The following is a 15,516-nucleotide window of genomic DNA, read 5'->3' on the forward strand; positions in this document are numbered from 1 at the left end:
AAAAGTAAATTGTACCAACTTTAGGATCTATAGCATATGGTGTCTTATATCCAAGAATTTAAAAAGATAAACATTTAAATATTTCCTCAATTTTTTTCTTTTTATATGCCACAGAGTGGCACTCATGCTTGGTATATTTTTCTTTCACATAAACAAACAAACAAACAAACCCATGGAGGGAAATTAAAATTAGTTTTCTCTAACATTGTACAGTATTTTCTAAATTTATATACAAAATGTTTTCAATCAGATCTGCAATCACATTCGGCAGAAAATACTTGCTTTTTAAGAATGAAAAACTAGTCTCCAGATACTGTATTTAGTACAATGCAATCCACAATACACTTTAATAAATGCATTTGTTTTCTGTTCTCATGATAATTAAAATGCATGAGGGACAATTTAGGATTAGGTTCCTGGTTTTGTCTTGGTTTAGCTGGTGCTGTGTTCTGGATCAAAATTATGACCAACTGATGTAAAAAATTCACTTTTTGAAAACTTCCAAGTACCTATATCAATTTCTTAGAAAGTAGTTTCTAGATGAGGCATTTGTTATACAGTTAGTTCTCCGTGCAGAGAACATTTGGAGGAAAGTAAATATTCAAATGATAATATCTGCTGCTTGCAAATCATGTTTAACTCTTAATGATGACGCTGTCCAGTTTCCTTAAGATATTAATATTATAATTATTACTAAAATGGGGCAATGAGGAAGAAAGGAAGAAGAAAAGAGAAATATTGCTCCCTATTTCCAGAAGGGGAGCTATATTAAACACTTGGATAAGCGCTAGGCGGCAGACAACATACCTAAAACTCTTGACTGCTGCTGTCATCTAGCGACAGCCAGTTTTTAAATTACTATTAGCCTTCAGGCTACGTCCGCCTGCTGAAGAAATCAGCCGCGGGAAAGCCCCGAGGGCTGTGGAGGGGGGGGGGGAAGAGAGAGAGAGAGAGAGAGAGAAACGCGATCTCTCTTCCCTGACCACGCCCTCCCGCTTCTCGATTTGCATTGGAAGCTTCGGGACTCTCGAAGAAAGTTTAAGGCAGCCGATCGAAACAAACTAGCGGCGACCTTAAACCGGAAGGACCGTGCACGCGGAGAACATCCGGTTGCCGCTCTAGGCGGCGGAGATGGGGGCGCCGTCTATGGTGTTCGCGCGCTTTGTGATGTTTTATTGTGTCGCGGGGATTCGGCGGCCTGGAAACCCGGAACCGTCAGGAGAAGCGGCGGCGGCGGCGGTTGCCGAACGTCTGTGGGTCGCTTAGCGGCCGGTTCTTCTCGGAAGCCGTTGAGCCCAGAGGAGGAGGCGGAAAGGCCGTCGGGGCTGTACGTCAGTAACGGTCTTCGTGCCGCGAACCGTTGCACGCGAGCCTACGGGGGAAGCGGGGTCAGAAGTGCCGGGGTGGGTTTTTTTTTTTTCCTCCCTTCCTCCCTTTCCGCCTGGCATCTTGAGATGGAGGAAGAGCTGAAGAGGTTTGGAGGGGGGCCGGGGGGGGGCGAAGGAAAGGAAGGCTTCTGCGCCCAGGAAAGGCCGAAGAGTTGCTTTGGGTGCAAAAGCGGAGGCTGCTCCGTTTCTTCTTCTCCCCTCCTCCCTCTCTCCGCATCTGCTCCAGAGCTTTCTCCCATCTTCCTTCCCGTTTCGGCTGCGGGGAAGGGGGAAAATGCAACGCCATAAGCCAGCCTTCCCTCAACGCAGTGTGACCTTTTTTGGGGGGGAGACGGAGGGGGAGGAACAGCCATGCTGGCAAGGGCGATGAGGAGAGAGAGCTCTAAACCCAAGAAATCTGGACGTTTAACGGGCTTGGGAATGGCTGCCTTATTCGTCCTCCCTGGGAAACAGCCAGCAGGAGGAGGAGGAGGAGGAGGAAACAGCGTCCACCGCAGGCACTTCTCTGTTTCCTGGCAACCTCAGTGACTCACGTTCATAAAAAAGTAAATAAGCTGAAGGCCCTCCTTTTCATTCACAAGGTTGCTCTCCTTTCTCGTAATCCAGGGATGCGCTCTGTGACCTCACCTGGAGGCGGAAAATGAAATGGATCTGATCAGAGATCCAGTTGGGTTCTTCATAGGGCTGCCTCTACAGAGGCCCAGATTTTATATCTTGTTATTTGGGAGAGGTGAATGGTTTCATAATGCTATGCATCCTTTTTTCTACCGGAGGGCTTTTCTTTTAAAAAACGCCCTTAAATAGAGCCTGAATATAGCTATCCACGTTGCAGTAACTTCTCTAGACGGCTGTCTATTGTAATGTGACATAGGAAGGACTTCTTCTAAAGAAACTGCAGTTTATAGAAAATACAGCTGTTAGGTAACCTGACTTGATAGAAACAATATCATTTAAGTAGCTACATTTATTCTGTACCAACATAGGTACAGTTCAATAGGTAGTATTTCTTGCATCCCGTAATTTTCATCCATTGTCTTTGAGTCCCATTGCCATTTGAAGTTACATGGATGGTAACCTGAGACAGCCTTTTTGACTGAGAAACCAGATATTTGTTGCATTTTGAATTTTTTTTTATTGTTTGCTGCAGCATTTCAGAAGTCTGAATAGTGAATTTCAATTCCTGTTTTGTACTTTAGCCATGTTTAGTAAGCCACTGCAGCTATCTCTGCCTCCCCGGTTTTATTGTTTACTTAGTTTTAAACTCCTTTGTTTCTGAGAAAGTATATTGAAAAGCAGATTATTAATTGCATTATAAATAATGCTCAAATAATCTTAATCACTCAGAAAAGCATAATTGAAATTAAAGTGCAAAAGAGCATTCTCCCCCCTCCCTCCCCCCTCAGAAAACCCGCCAACAATTGAATCTGGAGTCCATAGAACAGGATGGGAAAAATAGAATGAATTAAAATGAGTTTCAGGTTGAGAAATGTTGTCATATTCTAGAAGACACATGGGTATACTGTAGTAGAATTGCTCTGGAAAGACCTATTTACTCCCTTTCACAAATCTAGATTTCCCATTTTTAGGAGCTCTATATTCTTTATTATAGGGATCTCTCTTAGAATGCAAGAAACTTTTTGTCCAATCAATTTCAGTCACCTTCCCTCATATACTTTCTATTGTAAAAAGGCAAAGCTTGAGATATTCTGGAATTGGGATGTGTACATTCAAGTTTTTATCTTTCATTCAAATAACTGCTCCCTCAAATAACATTGTAAACTTGAAATAAATGCCCCTTATTAGGTGACTGCATTTTGTTCATCTTGTCTTGAACTCTTGTTATCATCTCTGTACAGCAATTAAACTGTGATGCAATATTAAAATTTAGAGCTAGATACAAAACATCTTGCTAGCCTTGAGCTATTGTACTATGTGGAGGGGAGTTTACACAACTGCTTCTGTCCTGTACTCCTTGAGTATTGGTCCTTGCAGCGATGACAATAGGACAAAACAAATGAATTCTATTTTGCCACTATCAACCCATTTTAAACACTCCAATGGAGTGAAACTCATATAATCAGAGTCCGTTCTTAAGCTGAAATGTATACCAATCTTCAAAAGAAGGAATTGGTACCTTTAGTAATACGCAAGCCTTGAAAATTATTAAAGAGTAACTGTGATGAATATTCTTAATTGGAAGATGGGGATAATATTGTAGATAAACTTTCAGTGTATTCCAGAGCATCCAGCCCTTTGAATATTACTGGATTTTATTACATGCTTTTTCCATCTGCAGTTCTGAAAGTTATGATAGCATCCTAGAGAAAAAATGTAGAAGTATTTTTTATGAATCAGTGAGTGTATAATTAAGAAGAAAGTTGTGTATATGTTCACACATCTGAGCTCAGGAATAAATCATTGTATTTGGTGGGAAATGAAATATTTTTAGTGGACAGCTGCTAGCTAACTTGCAGAAAGCACTTTCAGGAAATGGTATCCAGAATTTGTGTAGGTTTCCTGTATTATCCTTTCCTCCAATAAAAGATTTATATTATTCTTTTCCCCTCAGTTCCCCAGCTGCTATCTTGAACTACCAGATGGCCTCTTTCTCAGTTTTGAATTTTGAAATAATTTTTTTGAGCTGAAAGAAAGGTGTGAATAGTGTGAGAACCATCAGTTGTTACCGAATTGCTTGTTCTTAGTATTGGCTAAAGGTGATAGGTATTGGAATTCAAAAATTCATATAATCATTTTTCACTTCATTCTTGTTTGTAATTTAATATCAGCTAGTTAAGGAATAGTTAAAGATTTCCCTAATTCAGATACTTCATTTACTTCAGATACTTCAGACTTCATTTAGACAGATCTTAATGGCTGAAAAATAATTGTTAGAAATTTCAATTGAAGTAGTATAACTTTAAAGAATGCAGATTACAGTGTTAATTTGTATTCATTTTGGAATGCTTTTAGATTTTTCAATGATAATTTAAGATAACTCCTTGAATCTCACCCATTTCTGGAAGAAGATAATGCAATTCCAATTTCCATTCCTTACATCTGTATTTTTGCTATGCTGTAACTTTGGGCATGATGCCGTCCACTATAAACAAGCTCCAATTAAGTCCAAATGTAGTGGTATAATTTATTCTGCATAAAAGAACCAAAATATACATTTTATACGTTGATAGAATATATTTCATAATTTAAAATATCATATTGCATAGAAAAACTGAATTTCACAGTATTTCTCTCTGCCATCATGTTCACTGGAGGCAGAAAAACATGAACAATTCAGTTTCTGTCTCTCAGATTCTAATGACATGGAAAGTATAAATCGACAAATAACAATAAAAAAGCTCTGGAAAATTAAATTATAAATAGATATAAATAAATAAAACAATTCCAGGGCTAACCTTTTTGTTTGAAAGTATTCTATGTACAGTATTTTGCAGATGATGGTATGTTTAACAGTTTTGGTTGGCTAAAAAATCAATCACATTAACTTTAATATCTTTACATTAAATGGGTATCAATGTCCTTAGATCAAACTCTTATAAAAAAAAATTCTAATCAAATCATGTAACTTAAACGTTCACACACACACACATGCATACGCATACACATGCACACACACAACATTTGTCTATTGGGAAGATGCTGTTTTTCAAATTAGGACTTCATTTCGGGAGTTAAAACATACTGTTACACTTTTTGATATCTGTTTAATGTATCTTACCCTCAGGATGTGATCTTTCATGGTATGGTGCTGGGAATCTGTGTTTTAAATCACCCCAATGGATGCAGAGAGTGATGTTGCATTGGATATTTTAATCACAAATGTGGTCTGTGTCTTTCGAACAAGATGTCATTTAAATTTGCGAAAGATTGCTTTGGAGGGAGCAAATGTGATATATAAGCGTGACGTTGGGGTAAGTAACATTTTAATTTTAGAATACTCTCACGAATATTGGAAACTTTAAACAGCTCTATATAACAAAACAGTTTAGATAATTTATTTGGTAATAAGGATTGAATTTTTTTTACAGTGTCAGGCACTCAGGAGAGTGTCTTCAATGTAATTCTCAAATGGAAAATACCCCATTGGGAGTTCCTATGCCTTTTAAAGGAATTGTATTTTTCCTCTACAGCCAGGCCTTTTTAGATTGAATTAGTTTATCGTGATATGAGTTCTCAGATTTTAATTGTTGCATTGCATGCATAACAAGCGTACAAAAATGTTTATGTAATATTTCAAGCTCAAAGGCCAATCTTACCAAAAGTGTTCTAACAGCCATAATCAGAAGAGTATTGGAATACTTTTATAAGATGGGATGGTGGTTTTTAATTCAATCAGCAGTATATCAAACTTGAGCAATCTGTTTCAGATTTGAGATGTTTTGTACACTTCTAGTGTATATAGTAAAAACAAAATCATTGTGCTAGTTCTTACCCTTAAAACCTTCAGTACTTTAACTAAATTGCTTGAAAGACTGTCTTCATTTTATCAACCTGCCTGCCCTTCAGTTGAAGGCTCTCTTGGCCATACTTAAGGGAGATAGTTGTGTGGTTAAAACAAAAGAGAGAGCTTTTTCTATAGTAGTTCCACACATATGGAGTATCTTGCTATCTGGGGTACATCAGCACCATTAGTGCGAGCTTTCTGAAAAGTTAATAAATGCATTTATTTATACCTTGAAATGGTCTTGCTGCTCTTCTAGTTGAAACAGATTTTAGTATTATAAAATGTGTTTTTTAACTTTTTTTATTGTGTTACTGTTTTAAAATGAGCAGCTGAGAAACAAAATGTCAGCATGGGAGAAAGACCTAAAATAGGGATTTTAACCACAATTTGTTTATATTAGCTTCAGAATTGAATTTCTGAAATATAATCATTTCTGCTTTAAAGTTTAAAAAATTCAGGTTGATGAATATTAGACATTTATATAGCTGATACTTTGTTCACATGAATTGCTTATATAATTGGAATTCTGTCCACAAGTAACCCATACTGTGTAACTTGTTTGCAAATAAATATTGTTTTGTTGGTAAAGCATCATGCCTGAAAAACTACAGTAATAAGAATTAATTGCAGGAGATTCAAGAGCTGAAACAATTTTGATTAAAATACTAAGAGAAAGGACCCAGTTATGGGGGCAATAAGCTGACTTTGTATAAATATACAAAAGGATGAAGGCTATTGCTTAGCACACTGTAAGCCGCCCTGAGTCTCCGGAGAAGGGCGGCATATAAATCAAATTAAAAAAAAAAAAAAGGAAGAAAATTTGTTACTATGTTGAGGTTCAGACTTTTCTTGGTTTTTACTGTGGTATAGTTACATACTGTTATCATAGACTTCCTTAGCCTAGTATCCTTTTGATGCATTAGATTTCAGCAGTTATCTCCTTGTCAGCTGTAATGTAAAATTAATGCTTAAAATCTTGCCTTTTTATTGGAGTTGTTTCAAAAACAACAAAACTATGTACTAGTAAGAAACTTTTTAGTTTTTCCCCCAGTGTAGAGTACTTCAGAAGTGAAACTTCATGTTGAATCTTTCTACAGTAAATGATAGCATTTAGATCTCTTTTTAGATTTCTCAACTTATTTTTCCCTGATTGATTTCAGAAAGTATTAATGAAGCTTAGGAAACCCAGGATTACAGCAACAATTTGGTCCTCAGGGAAAGTAATTTGCACAGGAGCTACAAGGTATAATCTATATTTTATTGCTTTTTAATTAAATTGTTTATGTATTAGTAATGCTTAATTGCATAATCCCTTAATTGGTTGTTTGTTTGTTTTGAACTCTAGTGAAGAAGAAGCAAAATTTGGTGCCAGACGACTAGCCCGTAGTCTGCAGAAACTAGGTTTTCAGGTAATTTTTCTAGTGAAATAAATACATTTTGCTTTATTAAGTCAATTGTGACATGACACCTCTCTTCTTGTTTCATTCAGAGATTTTTCTTATTGGCTCGGTTTCTAGAAAGTCAACTGACTATACTCACTACTCACTAGCAATTAAAACCCTTTTCCTCTCTGATGAATCCTGTGCGTTTCAGGCAAAACACCACAAAACAAAATGGGGTCAAAAAACATTTTTTTTTTCTTTTCATCAATTTCTTTGAAAAGGAAAGTTTCTCTCATCAGCTGAGTCATTGCAAAAAATGCCTAGATCCTTTACTATAAAAAGAAACCAGGTTCTTTTGTAAGAATGCAAAAAGAATTGAAGGAACATCACAGCTCTACATGCATTCCCTGCAAAAACTCAATGCTAAGAGCAAGTCTTCTTCCACCTCTATGTTCCCTGTTTGTGTTCATTTTGTCTCTGTTGGTTTGTATGCTATTATTTGGCTAAATGTCAGTAATAAAATGTTTTCTCAGCTACCGATTCTGACTTTACCAATTATAAATCCAAATATAAATAAATAGTTTATTAAAAGAAAAGATGAGTGCATGCTTTATTTGCAATAAAATAACAATGTGTTCAATTTGACATATAATTCAAAGGTGAATTATATTTACTGGCTAGTAAATAGAATTTAATCATAGTATTCAGACATCAGTTGCATTGCATGTGTGGATGCAGGAGTGTGTCCATGTGTATGTATTTTAGGAAGCAAAGTGCATTCTTTCACAGAGTGCAATGGGAGGAGGCGCACTTCTCATGACAAAATAGCTTGTCTTAAAAATAATCTAAATCAGTATTTCTCAATCTCATCAACTTTTAAGATGCGTGGACTTCAATTCTCAGGCTAGCTGAGTTCAGTACTTCCTAATGAAGATTTGTTTGCTGTGAAACAGGAATACGATTAAAAGGACAATTACAGAATATTTCTCAGTTTTTGGGAACATTAGTAAATCTTGATTGCCATTGCAGCAACTTAATTGAATTATACGAAGTTGATTACTGAAATAATTTTCTGTTGACTTAAATATGTTAACTTCTTTTCTCAAAAAGGTCTTATGCTAAAAAGCACATTCTAGCCATAGTTACAGGAAACAACTGGTGGCTTCTTTGAAATGAGACAAAAATGTATATAACCTCTTTATTTAAGTTTTAAAAGTGTTCTAATACAGCTATCTCCACATGTTCTTTCTCCTTCAAAAAGGTGATTTTTACAGATTTTAAAGTTGTCAATGTTTTAGCAGTATGCAACATGCCGTTTGAAGTCAGATTGCCAGAATTTACAAAAAACAACCGACCCCATGCCAGGTATAGTCCAATTTAACAGTATTATTATACGATACAAATTGAAGTTGTTTTAATTTGAATAGAACAAATTAAAATTATTTTATGTTTTTGTATTGGGATTTATTTTTGAAATATGTTTTGTTTATTTATTTCCTAGTTATGAACCAGAGCTTCATCCTGCAGTGTGCTACAGAATAAAAACACTTAGAGCTACTTTACAGATTTTTTCAACAGGAAGTATCACAGTTACAGGTACTCATTCATTTTTGTGAATAAATATCTTCCTTAGCAATGGGACCTCAGGTAATTAAAGATAGCTGTATAACCATGAAAACAATAACAAAAAATTACCTTTATTAAGACAGACAATCTGCTACAAAAGAATTTTTCAAAAATCTGAATTGAATAGAATTCTTTGCTCAGCAAGATGTTAAACATAGCTGGTGTTGGAATGGAGGGGTGGGAATGACAGTTAAAAACAGGTCCAATGTTTTTATGAATGCTAGCTCTAATTCCCAGGCAGCAGTATGTAGATTGGATTAATCCCCAATTACTTCTTTCTTACCTTCTCCGACAATATAGCTAAAATTCAGATCTCTTGCATTGAGTAAAACATAGCTTATGCCCAATGGTGGGTTGCTACCGGTTTGCCCGGGTTCGGCCTAACCAATAGCAGTGGCGGCGGGAGGCTCCGCCAACCCACCCGAACGTCATCAAATACGCTCTGCGCATGCACAGAAGTGGTATGCACACGAGCAAACCAGTAGCAAAGGTAAGTGAAACCCACCACTGCTTATGCCTAGGTAGAAAACAAAGAAGAGAAAGTAAAGAGATTTTACATAAGGAAAACTATAGATTATTTATAGAGTCTGTGGTTGGCAAAACAAAACTAAAGAGTTACACATTCAAGTATTGTGAAACTAAGTTATAAAAATATGGAGTCACTACCGTGTTTCCCTGAAAATAAGACTCTGTCTTATATTTTTTTGAACCCTGAAATAAGCACTTGGCCTTATTGCCATGCGCTCAAAAGCCCGATTGGGTTTATTAGCAGGCAATGTCTTATTTTGGGGAAAACATGGTATTTAATTGGTAGAAAATAACAATGATATGCTAGATTAATAGATGCAGAAATAGCAATTCTAGTCTGCAAGACTATATGAAAATCCTTAGAAGGCAATAGTTCTTTTCGGATTGGCCCCAGTACTAAGTAAGAGTGCCATATTCTTATTTTTAAACAAATTACGTTTAAGTGTAGATCCTGTATGCTCATTTTTGTAGATGACATAACACCTTGTTTTTCCATTAAAATGGTATCATCAATCCTATGTGATAAATGACGTTTGAATGAAAGCAGTCAGATTAAATTTTAGACTGAAAGTCTAATAAAGTGAAATTTGAAAATCTAATAGATAAAAGCAGAAAAATAATTGAGTGAGATCAGTTAATTGTCACAATTAGGTATTAAATTCAGTAGTCCATCCATAAATCAATATAACTGACAAAAGAACTGGTTTCTTATATCATAAGAAGTAGTTTAGTTACACATCCAATTTAATTATGAGCACATGGGGAAATATTGTTTTTTAATCAGGAATGTAGTATACAATGGAAGAAGGCTTACATCTCCCTTTCTGCTTGTGACTTACATACTTTTAAGAATAAATATCCCATTGTACCAATGGGAACATTCTTTTTTTTATACTTTAGCAACTCTGGGGAAGTAACAATTTTGTTCAGTCTTGCTGAGGAGAGAAGAAATAAGACTTTGATTCCTACATGTTGGGATCCCAGTGAAGATTTTCTGGACTTATAATTGAAGAAAAACAAGATAAATAGTTATATTAAGGTCTAATTTGAGTTGGAGTGTTGGGTGGCTGTTGATGATAACAGGTAATTTACAACAGTATAAAGTGCAAGTAGCAAATATGGTGAAATCAGTTGCTGAATTTGCACTTTTTTATGGTACAGCTAGTCTTCAATGTGAGGTGAGCGGAGATCCATCTAGGAGGTTTATGGATGCATGTGATGTATAATTTAATTAATGTTTTCAGGCTAGTTTTATTTTCTGCTTCAGTAGTGTTGGAATTGTTCACTTAATATTGGAGAAAACAGTTGTCGTAAGTATTAAGTTCCACTAATAAAGTTTAGGAGTTTCAAAGATTTGTTTCTGTGTGTCTTCTGATCCTTTTTTCCCCCCTGTTTATTCTTAGGGCCAAATGTAAAAGCTGTTGCCACTGCAGTGGAACAGATCTACCCGTATGTGTTTGAGAGCAGGAAAGAAATTTTATAATTTGCCACTTCACGGTTAGGTGAACTAACCAAGCACCTTTTATAAGACTGCTGCATATTGGACTTAAAGCAAAAAAAGGGTAAAGAAAAAAGGATTAACTGGACCAAGGCAGCTGAGAAGGTACAAACTCTTGGCCACAGTGATAAACTCCAGTCCTTTTTGGATTTTATTTTGAACAGTGCTGTATTGTAAAAACAAAAGTTTACAAAAATATGAAATTGCTGCTTTTTACAAGACATTCTATTTATTTCTGCAGTGATTTCTGTGTTCATAAGCAGAATTGTCATGATATGCACTAACCTTGGAAATACTTCTTTAGGTTGAGCTTGTGTTTTTATTTGTTAATAGTCTTTTACATTTTTGTATGCTGACTGTTGGGCACCAAAGAAGCTGTAGACATTACCTTTTTCACCTGACAAACATGCACAAATAAAAGTCTGCAAAACCTTCCTTCATACCTGTTCTGTTACATTCCTTTTCCCTTTTCAATTAACAATTGTATATTGGCAAAGTAACTAAAGCATTATTAGTGTAATCTTTTGTTCATTTTTTTTCTTCCAGTTTTAGTGTGCGTGTGTAAAGTGGTCAATAGCAGAATAGGTTCAAGTGAATGACAGATACATATGTGTACAAAGGACAGACTCTGTTTTTTCTGCAATGTATTTGTAAGTAAATGCAGAGGTTGGCTGATCTTTTTCTGCTTTGCTCAGTAAGGGCACATTCTGGATCATAACAGATTTTAATGAACATTGTATTCAGTAAAGATAGAAGTACCATGATAGCACTTGATGTTAGTAAAATCAGCTTACTGTGTCCATAATTCAGATACAGTTTTGGTTGGTTTTTTAAAAACTGCTGTGAATTACTTCCATTGACTAGTGTTATTTTTCAGGAAAAAAGTTTAATTGATGTAGACCTTTTAGCTACTTCTAAAAAATTGTCCACACTTGCCAAATACTGCTATAGTACTTCATTTTTGTTTTTTATTCTAACATGTAAGAAAGCTTGGTTTTGACATGTAATCTTGGGACTTCAAAAGCCAATGTTGAATCTCTCAGTACATGTGCATTGGTACAGATGAGTGGTATTTTAATTAAATTTTAATTGGAATGAAGATGCTACTCTCATCATATACAATAAATATGTAAAAATGCAGATGTCTCTTTTTCATATCTAAGCCTCAAAAATGAATAAATGTTGATATGAACATTGCAAATACCATGTATTCAGTTCTCAGCTTCCACTTCAGATGAAATAAATTCAGCAGAGTCCTGCAGATAAAAATCCGATTGGCATATTTTTTTCAAACTATTTTTAAAATACTGTTCAAATGTCATGAGAACTTTGGAGGTCTGCTGGAAAAATGATATATAAATTGTGCTTTGGGAGAGGAGACAAATGGACTGAATATAAATAGACATTGTGTTATTCCAACCAGAAAGTGTGCTAAATATATCTTCCTAAAGCATTTTCATCTAGGAAGCAGGCTCACCTTTTGAGAGGCATCTACTCACATAGATTAAAACATGGAAGCAATGATTATGCATATACCTAATAATAATTACGATGGAACTAGGAGGAGTACCTCCATAACTACAAGCTAATGTTGATTATCATCTTTTGCGTGCGGCATCAAGTCATGTGTGACTCATGGTGATGCCTGGACAAGTTCCCTTGGCAAGATTTTGGAAATGGTTTGCCATTGCCTGCTTCCTAGGGCTGAGAGGGTAGGACTCACTCAAAGTTAGTCAGCTGCTTTTGTGTCTTAAGGCGGAACTAGAAGTCATGGTCTCCTAACTACTACACCAAGCTCTCGCCCCTAATCATCCCTAATCATCTAGTGTTCATTATTTGTTAATTGCTTCTTTGGAAACTTATGTAAGATAAATGCAGTGTGTATGAAAAAGTATGGAGATAAATAAGAATGATAGAATGATTACACCCTCTACATTAACTTTTAATTAGTCATAATTTACATTTCAAAAGTGTATTGCTTATAAAAGTGACACTTCCTAGATTGATGATTTGGAGTGCAATTGTGCCAAATTTCAAATTGATCTGATAGAAGTTGCAATGAGTACAGCAAGTTAAAAAGCAGTAAATATTTACAAATTTATCCTTTGTATTCAGACATACTGTATATTGGGTGTAAACTATTGGTGCACTTTATTAATTAATTCATTTCTATATGGTGCTCAAAATTTTCAGAGGTTTTCTGCCCCATTAAAGAAGAGCAGCAACTGTTAAAATAATTATCTATATATAAAAAAGGATATATGTAGGTATGTATGTAGGTATGTTCAAGCATATCTCTGGAACGCTTCGAGCAATTTCAACCAAACTTGGTGCACAGATGACTTACCCTCTGGAGACAAACACTGTGGGGATAAGACACCACTAACACCTCTCGGTGTCTGTGTGTGTGTGTTCCAGCATAACTCTGGAACACCTTGAGCAATTTCAACCCAACTTGGTACACAGATGACTTATTCTCTGGAAAAAAATACTGCGGGGGTAAGACACCCCTAAGATTCTCAGGTGTTTGTGTGTGTGCCCCTTGGCACGCAGGTGGCACACAGCCCAACTCAGTTCCACTGCGCGCCTCCCACTGGCCAGCTGATATTCGGGTCTCTGCCACGCGTGCACGGTGGGGCGTGCAGGGGAGTGAGGTGCGAGACAGGGAGGTGTACTAGGCCAAAAACAGAGGGCGGGGCGGCCCTCCCGCAGCCCATTTTGGCTCACTGGTGGCCTACTAGACCCAAAACGGGCCCTGGGGGGGGTTGTGCGCACATGCGCAGGAGGCGAGGCGGATTAGGATGAAAAATTCCCGGGCAGCGCCAGGTCATCAGCTAGTATTGTATAAACCAGATACCAACCTAATTTAGGAGGAAAAGATTAGATTGCTTAGAGCACGGGTGTCAAACTCACCACATCACATTGCCGTCACATGATGCATGACACATCCAGCTTGCAGGGACTGCCAGTTTGACACCCCTGGCCTAGAGCTGTGATGTCTTGGCATGCAGCGCCCTTTGTAGGCACGCGAGCCGTCACCCCAGTTCAGCTTTGCTCCCACCGGCCAGTTGGTATTCGGGTCTCTGCCACGCATGCATGGGGGGGATGCAATGCGTGGGGAGCGTATGTGCAGGGGCCACACATGCATTGCATTTTGGGGATTCAGGCACACTTTCGGCACTTGGTCCGGAAAAGGTCACTGGCCTATAGCAACTTTCAGATATGTGAACTTCAACTCCCAGAAGCATGCGGTCTGGGGAATTCTGGAAGTTGAAGTTCACACATCTTAAAGTTGTCAAGATTGAGAACTGTCGCCTAGAGGAAACAGGATTAAAGTACAGGAAAGAGGTGTACCCAATATTTTCATATTAATTTAGCAACAACACTTAATCTGCTATCTCAAAATGTAGCTTTTTAAATTTTTACTCTGCCTTTAAAGTTTTTATTCCAATTAGTAAACTTTGTTTTACATACATGTAGTAAATTGCTTAAAATGACTAGCATTCTGTTTCTCATATGAATTCATTTGCACAAAAGTGACTCATACAGTAGTGAGACTGTATGAGTGTATGAGACTGTATGAGACTGTTCAAAATTGTCAATGATGCATTTTGCTAAACATTTTGTTACATGTGGCCATCATAACTATATGGAAAGAAACTCAGAAAAGCAGAGAAAACATTCTCATACAAATAAAGTCCAGATCAATATAGCTGGTATTTAGCAATCAGGAGTTTGAAGAGAACACTTAAAAGGCTTTTAAAATGAGTTAGGAATTGCTTTTGGCCCACAATTACAGAAGATCAGGAACATTTCTCTGTTGATTGGACCTCCACATTATATTAAGCAATGATTTGTTTTAATCTTATTTTTTTTTTTAAAAAAATCACAGTAGCCTGGTTTACACAACTCTAAGCCATAAACTATGGCTTACAGACCACAGTTGTTCAATTCATGTTATATACCAAGCAAAAATTAAGATAGACTGCATTATAATTTTATAGTAAAATATGCGATTGCAGCCAGTGATTTGAAAAGGCTTATTAGTTTAGTAGGGGACAAAGACGATGAGCAGCAGTAATGGTCTACGAGGTGCTTTAGGTTACAAGTAGCTAATTCATAGTGCCTACATACTAATGTTAAAACATCAGTCTTTTCCCATCCAAAATTAAAAGAAATCAGATGTTTCAAGACTAGTATAGCCATAATTTCATTTCTTAATCTGAAATCTAATAGAAAAAAAAAAGATTCAGTCTTCATGGACTCAACACAAAAGCGGGTAACTCACCAGCCCTGCAGGTACTTTGATGTAGTCTAATGTAAGTCTTGAACCCCCCCCCGCCCCCCGTCCTCCCATCATATTGCCACTTGCCACATCTAGAAATACTTCCAGCCAGAGAATTGCTGGGAAGAAATAAGTAATAGAGGTTTTCAGATTTTCCTCCTTGGTGGTTGTAATGCAACTGGCAAAAACATGCTGTTTCTTTTGCATGTGAGGGTACATATCACTGGATAAAGCCTCCAATTGCCTTATGTCACATCTGGACTTTGAACCTGCTAAGACTAATAATTTTGGTAATTATTTAAGGCTGATGTAACCTCTAGTCTGAACAATCTAAAAGAGAGAAGTTA

General features: G+C 36.7%; 1 protein-coding gene across 3 annotated transcripts; it reads left to right on the forward strand.

Annotated features, from left to right (window-relative positions):
* Positions 1–981: 981 nt before the first annotated feature.
* Positions 982–12,024, forward strand: TBPL1 (TATA-box binding protein like 1). 3 transcript variants are annotated; one of them, XM_034418844.3, is made up of 7 exons: positions 982–1,327; positions 5,131–5,317; positions 7,011–7,093; positions 7,196–7,259; positions 8,494–8,597; positions 8,734–8,828; positions 10,790–12,024. In XM_034418844.3, exons 2-7 carry the CDS (start codon positions 5,183–5,185, stop codon positions 10,867–10,869), a joined length of 561 nt encoding a protein of 186 aa, XP_034274735.1. In that variant the 5' UTR covers positions 982–1,327; positions 5,131–5,182; the 3' UTR covers positions 10,870–12,024. The 3 variants fall into 3 exon arrangements, with proteins under 3 accessions (XP_034274735.1, XP_034274734.1, XP_087738931.1); XM_034418843.3 differs by having other exon boundaries at positions 995–1,403; XM_087882805.1 differs by having other exon boundaries at positions 1,131–1,933.
* The last annotated feature ends 3,492 nt before the right edge of the window (positions 12,025–15,516 follow it).

Source organism: Pantherophis guttatus, chromosome 1 (assembly GCF_059756535.1).
Source record: "Pantherophis guttatus breed Tessera chromosome 1, ASM5975653v1, whole genome shotgun sequence".
Lineage (NCBI taxonomy): Eukaryota > Metazoa > Chordata > Lepidosauria > Squamata > Colubridae > Pantherophis > Pantherophis guttatus.